Raw genomic sequence first — 12,436 nt, forward strand, 5'->3', positions numbered from 1 at the left:
CTCTCAAATCACTAGAACACTTCCATTAAGCCACTGTTACAGTTCTTCCCTTGGCTTCTGAGGAACACACTGTGAGCACCTCTTTGAATTCAAAAACCATCTTTTATACAAGTATTACAAATACTTGTAATCTAATAAAATCCATCTTCTACACCTTCTACAGGATTGCCTTCTGTGCAACAGGAAAATTTCAATTCACCTTCAGCCATTGTGCATTAAATGAACTCAAGCAGAAGAGTTATTTTTAGAAGCTTTCTTCAATCAATCAATTGATCATCTTTCTGAGCCATATACTAAGTAGGCACCAGATGACAGGGACACTGTCAGGGCCAGTTAAAACAGAACAAACACAAGCCCCAAACCAAAAACCCCAAACCAACTCCAGCTGTGTTTTAACGGATCTCATTTAAAAGGTTTGCACCATCCCATAAAATACAAAAATCAAATACCCAAAGAATTTCCATTGCATTCTTAACACGCAGCTCACTGCCAAATCCACAGCTGGAGAACAACCGGCTTTGCCCAGTTTATTTCAAGAGGCAAATACAGTATCTCATGAGGTGAGAACATCCCAGTTCATTCTCTGCAGTTTATCTTAACTAAAATGAGGCTTATCTCACCTGCTGCAGCCCCTGTGTTCCAGAAACAGGGACCTGCATGATCGTCTGGCCCTGACCCCCTGGCACAGCCTGCACCATGATGGGCTGGCCCGTTGACGTGATCAGCTGGCCTCCGCTTACTTGTACCATCAGGGGTTGACCCTGGACCTGGGAAAAGGGAAGAAAAGCAAACACAACAATGAAAAGTCTGGTGACCTGAAGCCAGAAACTGAGGTGGCTCCCACAGGAGGCTGAACGCTTACCTATTTTTAATGCGGTGAGCAGAGAAACTGCGCAACAGTCACTAACCAGGTTCACAATCACCATCAAGTATCTTTAGTTTCTAGATTCTTTTCCATGATGTGCTACTGGATTTAGTACATTATCCTTTTCTGTTGCAGTCTACCCAAAACTTCCAAGTCTAATTGCAATGAAGCATGAAAAGCATGGCCAAATTTTCCCGACACAATAACTACTTTCATGCGCAGCTCAAGAGCAAAGTGTAATAAAAGAAACTTCACTATTCACATCACTATTGCTAATCTGTAATTGGAGTTCCTAATGAGAAAGCTCTACATAAGCCATTCTGACAGAGATTCTGAGGTAGCTTCAGCTCTCTCCAATTATATGCTTACAACATTTCCATTTCCTAACTGATACGTTGCATGGGATGTTCTTAGAGAACCTTTTCATGGGTATTAAGTCAAATTATGAATGTAACACCACAAAGTGTAGCTCAGGAAGGAACACAGAAAGACAATGAGCAGCTGCCACTTGGCCCAACAAGGCTTACAAGTGGATTTGTAAATTCAGCATAAGAGTCTCTGGAGACTGAGATTAGGTATGTCTCTGGTCACTAGGAAACAGGCCAATGAAAAGCAAAGGAAGGGGAAAACCTCTCTGTTTAAACACCTTCACCTGCTAGGTCCCCAAAATATATCTTTGCCAATACCATACCTCCGTGGCTTAAACGTGAAATGAGTCTTATGAACCAGGTGATCACTCTTGGACACACTCTCAGTTGTTTAGAAATGATTAAAAAACCTGATTAAACCACACTGAGTTCTTGGGTTTTCTACCTGCAAATTTCAAGAGCAGGCAATAGCGAGTGCTACTCCTCTGCAGTACTCAGCACTGCGGAACACCAGGCTGAACATCAGCACAGAGCTCCAGCACACACTGAACTACCCCTAAAATATATAAAATATGCCCCTTTGCATAGTTCAAATACCCAAGTGAATTACATACTAACACATCCACAGCAGCAACTGCGGTTGCACCTCAGTGATCAACACCCCACGCAGAATAGTGTGACTTTCCAGGTCACCCAATACCCTTGCATCACTGTTCTGTTCCTCAGCCTGTGGCATACAAGTCCCTAACGAACATCAGTAGTGCTTGTTTTGAATTACAACATAAAGGGAAGGAGATAAGCATGCTCATGGCAGCCAGAGAAGCACAGTCAGCAGGACAATATCCAATAAGCAGAAACAAAAATGATTCATTCCGGGATTCTTGTTAATGTATTAGAGCAAGCAGGGGGAAAAGAGAACAAAACAGAAAGGGGGCCCATAAGGTCGACCAGGAGGCCACAATGACCCAAGCAATTCATGTCAGCCAGCTTTACAGATGAACTCTGAACATAAAAAATGCTGTGTTCAACTTCACACCCAGCAAGACCATTCCAGCCTCCTGGAACTCCCCTCTGAAGAATTCAAACCCAAACAAAATCCAAATCCTGAGTGAGAAATGCCCCACTTCTAAAGTGCTGCAGCTATGCAGGGTTTCTCAGCTCCTTTAAAGCCTCTGACGCAAGCTGATGAAATGGAGTTTGCAAGACAGAAAATACTTCACACTGAAACAAACCAGGGTTTGAAATGACCTTGCTGTTCTTTGCAGTTTAGGATACATACTTCAGGGTTTCCCTGTGCTGGTCACACATAAATAAGAAATCAGATGTCTCCATCTCACAGAGGCAAATATTGTCCTCAGGTGCCCTTTTTAATCACAGGTGAGAAAGTTTCACTCTCTAAGCTCTACCACCTCCCTATCTGCAGTGAAAACACAACTACTCACAGTGGGTATCAGAAATCTCATCTCCCTGAAACTACACAAAATCTTTGAGTTATTTATCCTTATTGGTACTTCTTCATTGTGGTGGGTTTTTTGTCTTTTAAGTCCCATTTCAACCACTATTCACTTTCAGAATATGCAGCCAGAATTCCTAAATGCACCAGGGTTTTTGGCATGCACCTGAGATCCAAGGAAAAGCTCTCCACGGAAAACCCTACACCTAGCATAAAGCACAGATACTACTGCTAGCAAATTTTCCTGTTCCTCTTTCAAACCCTGGAGAAAACACAGCATTAGATATGTGGCAATGGCGAGAGTCATGCAGTGCTCACAAACACAATTAGAGAGATCACCACTACCTGGAGGGTCTGGACTTGCTGGCCTGAGGCGGATGCCACTTGGGCCTCAGTCTGCAGCTGGACAGCAGTGACACCACCCTGCTGCTGGGAATAGGAACAGGAATAGCTTGAAACATGGAAATGCACAGCTCCAACGAGAGACAACGACACTTTGCTGGAAAAGGGTGAATTTAAAATTCATACACACTGCTCTTGGAACATAAGGAATGTGAACATGTTGAGCAAACCTGAGAAAGGAATATCAACAAAACTGCATACAGGCTTCACTATCCCAAACAGGAATAGCTTACAATGACATGAGATTATTGTGCAGAATCTAGCATCTCAGCCCCAGTGTTTCAGACTGCTGCCTTTCTGCTTAACTCTTCCTTTCACTGCCCATGTTTCTTACTGTGGAGGGGTTCCAGATTTTTGGCAGACTGTTAGTTACAATAAAGGCCATAAATTCCTTCCTGCACAGAGCAGCAGCACAGATGACTCCAGTCACAGCTTCAGCTATGTCTCCCCCACATCAATGTCTTTCCACGCTGACCTTGAAGGACAATCTTGAGAGGTTGCAAGAGCAGTTAAATCTAAAAGCCTTTTCTATCTTTAGCCTCTTTAGTAAGAGTCCCAAAATATCTGTGTTAACTGTGTTAGCATTTGGGAGATGAAGGACATCTCTCTACTAAAAGCTGTACTACAACAGGCCTGTTAAACGTTTTATTTTAGAGAAACATTTCATGTCATACACAACCCAGGCTTTAAGAGCATGTACTAAAAGTGAAACAAGCCACAGTATGTATTTACCTCATTGTCACCTACAAAGTGTCAAGAAAACCAAATATATCCGCTGGAGCAGGTATTTTTGATAATTCTTTATGTTTAACCTCAAGTACATTCTTGTTCTGACTAAAAATGTCAAAAGCAATAGGAGAAGCTGGTCCCTGCTATCAAATAGGCTGGTGACAAAGCAAAGCCCATCTCACTGAAAACATCACCCAGTGGCTCATTCATTTGCACGATAAGCTAAGAAACAACCCTTGCCTTGAACTACAGCAAACAGAAGATACAACAAAATCCAGCAGCAGCAGCACAGCTCACCTGAAAATGTGTTATTGTATCTGAATGTGTGAATCTTAACAGGAAAAATCTGTAAGCCCTTTAACAAGCCTGGCCTTTCTCATCTGCACCTTAGAACATGAACTAGAAATGTCTTTCTGAAGGATGAATTCATCCATAGCTACGTGTCTTGCTGCAACTCCTGTGCTGTGTGTTCTTTCTGATCCACCTGTAGCTCTAAAACGACTGATCTCAAAAACTCCTTTTGAGAAAGCCTCTAAGGGCTTCAACAAAACCTATTTCAAATCTGGGGGGAATCTACATTGCTCCTTATGGACACCAGACTGTTTCTATTAATACTCCATTTCTTCCATTTTCAGAGGGGATTTGTTACTTTCCTCATGTCACCACCAGTTTGCAAACTCCCATCGACATGAAATTTGGTAGCTTGTCTACCTGCAACTTTATTAATAAGCAATTTTTACATTTACTCTGACTTGAGTCAGATCAGTGACCCGGGCACCTGCATATCCAGACAGTATCATGAAACATCTGGCTGGTCCTGTGAAACTCTGAGAGCACAACATGATGTGTAACAGCACTGAGCACACCAGCTCACCCGTTCCACCCTCCATACCTGCTGCTGAATCTGTCCAGCCTGCACAACGATCTGCTCTGTGGAGCTGTTACTGTTTGCTGTGTACTGCTCCATAGCGGGTCAGCTCCAGCACGGTGGAAGGCGCACCTCAGCCTGTGTATCTGGCAAGAGAAGTGAACAAAGCCTGTGATTATTGTGCCAAGGTTTGAAGGCTACTGTTACCAGACAGTGCCTGAAAAGCAAACCATCTCTGGCACTGAGGCCAGAACCACCTCTTTCAAAGCACCCAGTAACAGAAATACAATTGGCATTTCAAGAGCAGCTCATTTGACCAAGCAGCAGAAAGTACCTCAATCTCAATGTTCTCAGTATCTTCAGTGCATGAAACAGTAGCTATGAGCCTTTTTCTCTTCCTGTTTTACCCCTCAAGTCTGAATATTCTGGGCTGTAGACTGATGCCTGCACTGCATATTGGTGGAGGAGAGGGATGTGATGCTTAAACCACCTCACCAAATACAAAGTTCGGATGTAAAACCAAGCTGCGTTTCAGGAGTTCAACAAAGCAAAGCAGAACTTTCCTACCCCAACTACACAGCACTCCCTCCTCATCCTTCTCCTTTTCCTCCTTTCCTATATTTGAGGATAACCAGCAGACTTCTCACTGCCCCCAGCCTTTTACTGCCTCTCAGCTCCTGGACTCTTGCCTGCACATACGAGGAACACGCTGCTGAAATAAACCACTCAGTTCCATTAACTCGTTCTCCCTCAGCTGATCCACAAGGGAAGAACTCTTACTCTTAACGAGGAATTTGATTTATGCTACGACTGAACAAGTACCTGCTACGTTAGTGAAAGGCAGCCTATAACTTCAATCGTGCAATTCTACAGCACCAAAACCCCCAGGCTCCCAAAGAAACGCACACAAAACCCAGTCACAACTTTAGCTGTAACAGTTGCTGTGGTTACTTGCTGCAGTGCCACCTCTCACGCTTCCTGCTCTTTAAACCATCCTTTGTACTTCAGCGTCTTGCATGTGTCTTAAGAATGCATCATTTTTCCATCACCTTACTCCTCACCGTAGCCTAAGAAAACAAAAGGATTTTACATTCTCTTGGTTTCTTGCACATTAACACCAAATATAGGCCTGGCAGGAAACAGCTCCCACATTCCACTCTTCAGGGACCTATTTCAATAGCAAGCCCAGGAGGCCAGTAAATGCTGTTTGCCTAAAGTTTTCTGGCTTCCTTAACACCACAACCAGCTCTTGAGCACAGGCACACCAGGGCTTGGGAATGGTTCTTCATATACCCCATATCGAGTCGTTGTCTTGTCTACTTCACATATGGGCAGGGTTGAATCCCAGCTCTCTGCGCTGGCCGCCATCAGCCAAAGTTACAAACAGATTTTACAGGCATTTGACCACAGTACTCCGAGAGATTATTTAGAATCCCAGACTGCTTTGGGTTGGAAGGGAGCTTAAAGCTCATCCAACTCCAACCCCTGCCACGGGCAGGGACCCCTTCCACTGGAGCAGCTTACTCCAAGCCCCTGTGTCCAACCTGGCCTTGAACACTGCCAGGGATGGGGCAGCCACAGCTTCTCTGGGCACCCTGGGCCAGCGCCTCAGCACCCTCACAGGGAAGAGCTTCTGCCTAAGAGCTCATCTCAGTCTCCCCTCTGGCAGGTTAAAGCCATTCCCCTTGGCCTGTCCCTACAGGCCCTTGTCCCAAGCCCCTCTCCAGCTTTCCTGCAGCCCCTTTAGGCACTGGAGCTGCTCTAAGGTCTCCCCTTCAGGAGCCTTCTCTTCTCCAGGCTGACCCAGCCCAACTTCCCTTCATTCAAACACAAAGCACCAGTGTTACTGCTCCAGTTTTAGGAAGAAGTGATGCAGTGCACGGGCACACACTGCTCCTGGAACTGCCCCCTCAGCCAGTGCCTCCTCCCTGGCCCTGGGCTGCCAGATAGTGCCCTCGTGTTCCCTCAGCGTGCTTCTTACCTGCACACACACACTGACATGAGGCTACAGAACATGCACTAACAGCTCCCTCAGCAGAGCCACACTAAGACCGAACCAGCACGATAACCCGTGCCAGGACCTGTGCTACCGTGGGAGCAGCAGTAATAAACCACGGGGGACCAGGTTTTGTCCGAGCTCTTCACCCGACACATGGGTGCGGGAGCAACCCAGGGCGGCTCGGCCTCAGCCCGGGGCCTGGCCGGCGGGCACGGCCGCTCCCGGAGGCGGCAGCGCGGCGGCCCCGGGCTCCTCACCCCACACCACAGCCGGTTCCTCCCCGCGGAGAACAGCGCGGTCGGCGACATTTGGCAGCCAGGTGTGGGGCGGGAAGGCGGGAGGGGGACCTCGTCCTGCCTTCGGCTCACACCCGGCACAGCGGGGAAACGGACGAGGAGGAGGAGCAGCCCGCCCTGCCCGTGGCCCATCTGTCACAGCCGGCGGGGCCGTTCACCGCTCCGCTTCCCCCGCACGGCCGGTGGAGGGCGGGGCGCTGCCGGCTCCCGTCCCAGCGGCCCTGCACAAGCCAGGCCTGTCCCCGCCGAGGGAGGCCGGGCCCGCACAAGCGACTCCGTGCAGCGGACCAGGCCCCGGTGCACCCCCCTCCGCCCGCCGCCGTCCTCCCGCGCTCCCCCCGCGCCTCTCCGGGCCCGGGGCAGCCGAGCCCCGTCCCAGCAGCGCCCCGGCCGAGCCCGGCCCCGCGCGCGGGCTCCTGACTGGCCACTCGGCCCCGCCAATCCCGGCGCTGGGGCCGGCGCTCGGGGGCTCCATATTGGCTGCTCGCGCTCACCGTGCCTCGCTCCCCCGGTTCGGGCCCCGCGCTGATTGGCTCCGCCGCGGGACCCCGAAACCCAATCAGCGCCTCACTCAGCCGCCGCGCAAAATGGCGCCCAACCCCGAACAAAGCCGAGGGCGGGGGCGGGCACTGGCGGAGCAAGCGCACAAGAGCGCACGCCCCGAGTGGCCCCTCCCTCCTGTGCCGCCGGGTACCGCCCACCCACGGCTTCTGCGCCTGCGCGGCCTCACCCCTTCCTTCGGCTTATGTAGCCCCCGCCTCTAACGTGTCGCGCATGCGTGTTGCTTCTTGGAATGTTCTCGGTGAGGATCACAGAGTGGGTGGTCCTCCCGCCGCCTAGAGCGCCGTGCTGCTGCTGCCGCCATCTTGCCGCGGAGGTAGCGGGGCGGCAGTGCCGATGTGGGCCGCGCTGGGACGGGCGTTGGCGGCGCGGGCTGCGGCCACGCCGAGCGCTCTGCACGGCGTTCCCGCGGGTGCGGGCTGCTGAGGGGTGGCCTCAAGGGTAGGGGTGCTCTGATGGAGGTCTGAGGGTGACCCCTATGTTGTGCCCCTGCGGGGGTGCTGTTCCTAAGGGGTGTCATGGTTGTCCCTATAGATGCAGTAGGCCTGGCTTTGCACCCGTTTGTTGCTTAGTGTGGGCTGCCTAATAACTCTCTGTTTTTCTCTGTCATCTTTCTAGCCGCAGGAGCCTTCACCATAGCCCACGTTACCATGGCCACCCACTTCTCCAAGGATCAGGAGGAGAGAGTGCGTAGAAAATGGGTTATGTGGGCTACTGCTGTGATAGGTGTCTGTGTGAAGAGGCTGGAAGTATGGGAGCTGCTTGCAGTGTGCTGAAGGAAAGTGGCTTGTGGCTGATGATGCTCAGTTTCTCATGCTTGTGTTAGTGGTGCACATGCTGTGCAACAGCATAGCGGTTACCTGCTGAACTGTATGGGGGTACGCAGCACTGGCACACTGGTGGTGTGCTGAAGGTGTGCACTAATGCAGTTGTACTCCATAGTATGTCGTTTTCCTTTTTAAGTATTGATTTAGTAACATTAACTTCTGAGCTAGCATGTGGGTCCTGTAGTAAAGGTAGTTCCCTGTACGTGGGGCTTCTCATTGATGCTGAGTCCTTCACTTGTGAGCTGCATCTTAAAGCTCAAGGCTTTATACTCTTCACTGTCCATGCTGGCCAGGTTCCCCGTTTCTGAGAATTCTGTTAGTGGAATCTGCACTCTGGGCTTGCTTTTATTTGCGTTTGTGTTGTTTTCCAGCTGAAATGCGTGAAGGGGGACCTGTTCACGTGCCCCCCGCAAGATGCTCTGGCGCACTGCATCAGCGAGGATTGCCGCATGGGTGCCGGCATAGCCCGGCTCTTCAAGGAGAAGTTTGGAGGTGTGCAGGAGCTGTTGGATCAACGTGAGTGTGGACATGCAGGAGCTGAAGGGAAAACCCTTGATTTACAATCATAGAATCAATCAGGCTGGAAAAGACTTTTAAAATCATCAGTTCCATCCGTTACCCCAGGTCTGCCAAGACCACCACTAAAGTGTATCACTGAGGGCTTGGGGCAGAGTGGCTGGAAAGCTGCTCATGGGAAAGAAGCTGGGGGTGCTCATTGATGGAGCTGAACATGAACAGCTTGTGCCTAGGCAGCCAAGAAGCCAACAGCATCCTGGCCTGTATCAGCACCAGTGTGGCGGCAGGGCCAGGGCAGTGACTGTGCCCCTGCACTGGGCACTGGTGAGGCTGCACCTTGAATTCTGTGTTCAGTTCTGGGCCCCTCACTACAAGAGAGACATTGAGGGGCTGGAGCAGGGCCAGAGAAAGGCAACGGAGCTGGTGCAGGGGCTGGAGCACAAGCGTGATGGGGAAGGGCTGAAGGACCTGGGGGAGTTCAGTCTGGGGAAGAGAAGGCTCAGGGGGGACCTTGAGCTCTCTAAGGGCATTACAAGCTACGTGGGGTGCAGGGGAATTCCATAATGGAATAGAAGTGATTTGAAACAAGTTCTTAATTGTTTCACTTCAGAAAAGAAGACTGGGGAGGTGGCAGTGCTCCAGAGAGACGACCGATACATTTACTACCTGGTGAGAGTGTGACGTTACTTGGGTACTTGCCCAACTAAACTATATTTGATATGATGATAAGGGCTTTAGTAGTCAAGGGGAGGTTTTGACTTTGCTCCCCTAAATGAGAGGAGTGAGCTGTGCTAATGCAGAGGAACCCTTTGTATGTGTAGTTAAGCTTTAAATGGACAGAAGTAGCTGCTAAATGACACTGTTTTAAGCTGTGAAACAAGGGGTTCTGCAAGTCTCTTTCTGGGGATGGACCTTCAGAATGTACTGGAATTTGATACTGTAAACAGTTTGCAGTGATCATGGCAAAGGCACAACTGACTTTTTACATTTGTGCTTAGATTACAAAGAAGAAGGCTTCTCACAAACCAACATACGATAGTATGCGGAAGAGTTTAGAGGCCATGAAAGCTCACTCCCTGAACAATGGAGTCACTGACATCTCCATGCCTAGGTAGGAAGCGGGGTTACTCTGATCTAAGTACTTCAGTGCTTCTTGTGTAAGGGGATGTCTGAGAGATGATCCTCTGCTGTGAAATAAGAGTTCAGGAATTCTCTTCTGGTCACTTGTGCAAATGAATGTTGCACTTCACACTGTATTTAAATGCTAGCAAATCATCCAGGCTTGGTTGCTTACTTATTTTAAGTGCATTGTGTTGATTTAGTTTAGATATTAGGAAGAAATTCTTCATTATGAGGGCAAGGGGGCCCTGGCACAGGGTGCCCAGGGAAGCTGTGGCTGCCCCATCCCTGGCAGTGTTCAAGTGGAAGGTGTCCCTGCCCTTGGTAGGGGTTGGAACTGGATGAGCTTTAAGGTCCCTTCCGAACAAAACCAGACTGGGATTCTGTGATTTTTTGGTGAGCTGGGTTATTGCCATATAAAACTGTAGCTGCTTGAAGGGTTAGTTGGTCACAGCATGCTCCAAAAGAGGCTGTTAACAGCTGATACCATGTCTTATTTTCCAGGATTGGATGTGGACTTGATGGCCTGGATTGGAATAAAGTTTCAGCAATACTTGAGGAGGTGTTTGAAGGCACTGATATCAAGATCACAGTTTACACTCTGTGAGCAGCAGTGCTTTTGAGCTTTGAGGAGTGAGAACCTGGTAGCTGACAAGGGGGAAAACTGCACACTGAGCACATCCTTGGAGCGTAGCTCACTCTGGTGGTGTCGGTGCCACAAGCAAGTTTGGGATGTGGGGCTGGGCAGCCTGTGAAGAAAGCAATAGTGAAGAAAGCAATGGTGGGGCTGTAACCCTCTGGCTCTGTCTCTGGAAGCCACCAGGTGTCACTGGGCCTCCATAGAGCCCCGCTGTTCCTGGAGCTGTGAGCTGCTGTGCAGGGTGAAACTGGAGCTGGCTGTCACTTGGGTGTTTGTTGGTATCGAGAGCTGTTGAAGCCCTGTCACTTGTTCTTTTTCCCAGCTCTGCAGTGTCCACATGTGGCATACAGTTGATTTACTCTGTTCATTAAAGGATTAGCAATCTAATTTCTACTTTCTGGCCACAAATACGGTTGTTTTTATTAGGAGATTGTACTTGCTGAGAATCATGCTGTCAATATGAAATAAAAAGCTGCGTAGTACTCTGGTGTCAAATTGGCCATTCCTCTGTGTGTGTGTGTGTGTGTGTGTGTGTTGTGGCTGTGTTCTGGAGGAGGGCTGGGTTTGAAGGGGAGCACTAGAGATGGGTGAAGGCACTTTGTGGGTGCGTTTTATATCCTATGGTTGCTGTTGTCTGAGAATCCACACACGTGAATGCCTGATACGCTCTGAAAAGCCACAGTGTGGAGTTTTAAAGTTTTCTTTTTATATTCCTATTTTACTGCATTTGTAGTTCAGCTGTTATGTGCAGGTTGGTGTTCAGTGTCACCAGTAGCAAAAGCAAAGCAGCTCACTGGTAACTACTTGGTATTAGGGAGCTTGGTTCCTGTGCTGAAGAGCTGTCTCACTCTGCATCTCCTTAGTGTCTGTATTTTCCCAGCCTGCCATAACAACAAATCTTTTTGACTTCCTTCCTACTGAATGCCCAGAAAAATGCCAGATGTGTTGAATAAAGCTAAAAGATGGGACACAAGAAGCTTGTAGCATAACAGAGGGTTCCTAGTTGGGTTTCAGTGTGAATTGAATGTGTGGAGTGTTCTCTGTCCATGACATTGTGGTTCGTCAGTATTGAGTGTTTCTTTGCTGGTGCAGATCTATGAATCCCATCTGTGTGTGCTGGCCATCCTTTCTAAGATTGGTTTTAGTGGATAATCGGTGTAGCTAACTACGCAACTGGAAAACTGAGACAAATAGGAACTTGGGAGTATTGAGCTGATGAAGAGTGGACATCACCACTGCTCATTGATTCAGTCCTGCTGATTTACATTTGGTTTCTAAATCTAGTGGCAAAGAGATGAAGTCCGCAGGGGCTCCACAAAGGTGTTCCTGATGGTGCTTGGGTTTCCTGCCTGGAAAAGTTATGCCTGAATTTAGTGCAGTTGACTTGAGGTAAGAGAGAGGGAGGTGGTCTGCAGCAGGAAGTGTGTGTGAAGAGCACTGCTCCAGCATGGGACAGTGCAGGAAGAGCAAGTCCGGATGAGGACAAACCCTGCTTGGGTTTCTGAGCTGATGAGCATCCCTGTGACCCTTGTTTGGTCTGTGCTTTGGCTGATATGGGAAGTGATTTACCCATAGTCTCCACTTGTATGCACTCTTGGATGTGTTTTGGCATACAGTAATTTTCCCTTCTCATAATGATGCACTTCAGCTGTGAAATGTTTCATCTGTGGCTGTCCCAGGATGAGCTTGCTTGTCAGGTCAGATTTAGGACCTCTCGCAACCAGAGAAGAAGGAACAAACAGTGCTACAGCTTTTGCACTGACTTCTAGTTTTATTTCACTTTGCTTTTCCCA

At 48.9% G+C, this 12,436-nt stretch overlaps 2 protein-coding genes across 24 annotated transcripts in view; one reads left to right on the plus strand and one right to left on the minus strand.

The window, feature by feature from the left end:
* The window catches only part of NFYA (nuclear transcription factor Y subunit alpha), a 28,578-nt gene extending 20,983 nt beyond the window's left edge, over positions 1 to 7,595 (minus strand). For 9 of the 19 annotated variants that reach the window (XR_013958338.1, XR_013958340.1, XR_013958342.1 and 6 more), the window contains exons 1-4: positions 7,475 to 7,595; positions 4,710 to 4,831; positions 3,029 to 3,115; positions 621 to 767 (exon numbers count right to left, since the gene is read on the minus strand). Coding sequence is in view for 9 of the 19 variants with exons in the window: in XM_080632817.1 (XP_080488943.1) it covers positions 621 to 767; positions 3,029 to 3,115; positions 4,710 to 4,784 (309 nt within the window). In the remaining 10 variants the exon portion in view is untranslated. The other 10 variants (XR_013958336.1, XM_080632814.1, XM_080632812.1 and 7 more) reach the window with 5 other exon arrangements.
* Positions 7,596 to 7,756: 161 nt separating this feature from the next.
* On the plus strand, positions 7,757 to 11,125 carry OARD1 (O-acyl-ADP-ribose deacylase 1). 5 transcript variants are annotated; one of them, XM_080632801.1, is made up of 6 exons: positions 7,757 to 7,857; positions 8,160 to 8,227; positions 8,740 to 8,884; positions 9,495 to 9,553; positions 9,883 to 9,995; positions 10,508 to 11,125. In XM_080632801.1, the coding sequence occupies exons 2-6, from the start codon at positions 8,192 to 8,194 to the stop codon at positions 10,608 to 10,610; spliced, it is 456 nt and encodes a 151-aa protein (XP_080488927.1). In that variant the 5' UTR covers positions 7,757 to 7,857; positions 8,160 to 8,191; the 3' UTR covers positions 10,611 to 11,125. The 5 variants fall into 5 exon arrangements, with proteins under 5 accessions (XP_080488927.1, XP_080488928.1, XP_080488925.1 ...); XM_080632802.1 differs by having other exon boundaries at positions 7,775 to 7,782; XM_080632799.1 differs by having other exon boundaries at positions 7,793 to 7,953.
* Positions 11,126 to 12,436: the final 1,311 nt, after the last annotated feature.

The sequence above is a fragment of the Psittacula echo genome (genome assembly GCF_963264785.1).
Source record: "Psittacula echo genome assembly, chromosome: 22".
NCBI classification, from domain to species: domain Eukaryota; kingdom Metazoa; phylum Chordata; class Aves; order Psittaciformes; family Psittacidae; genus Psittacula; species Psittacula echo.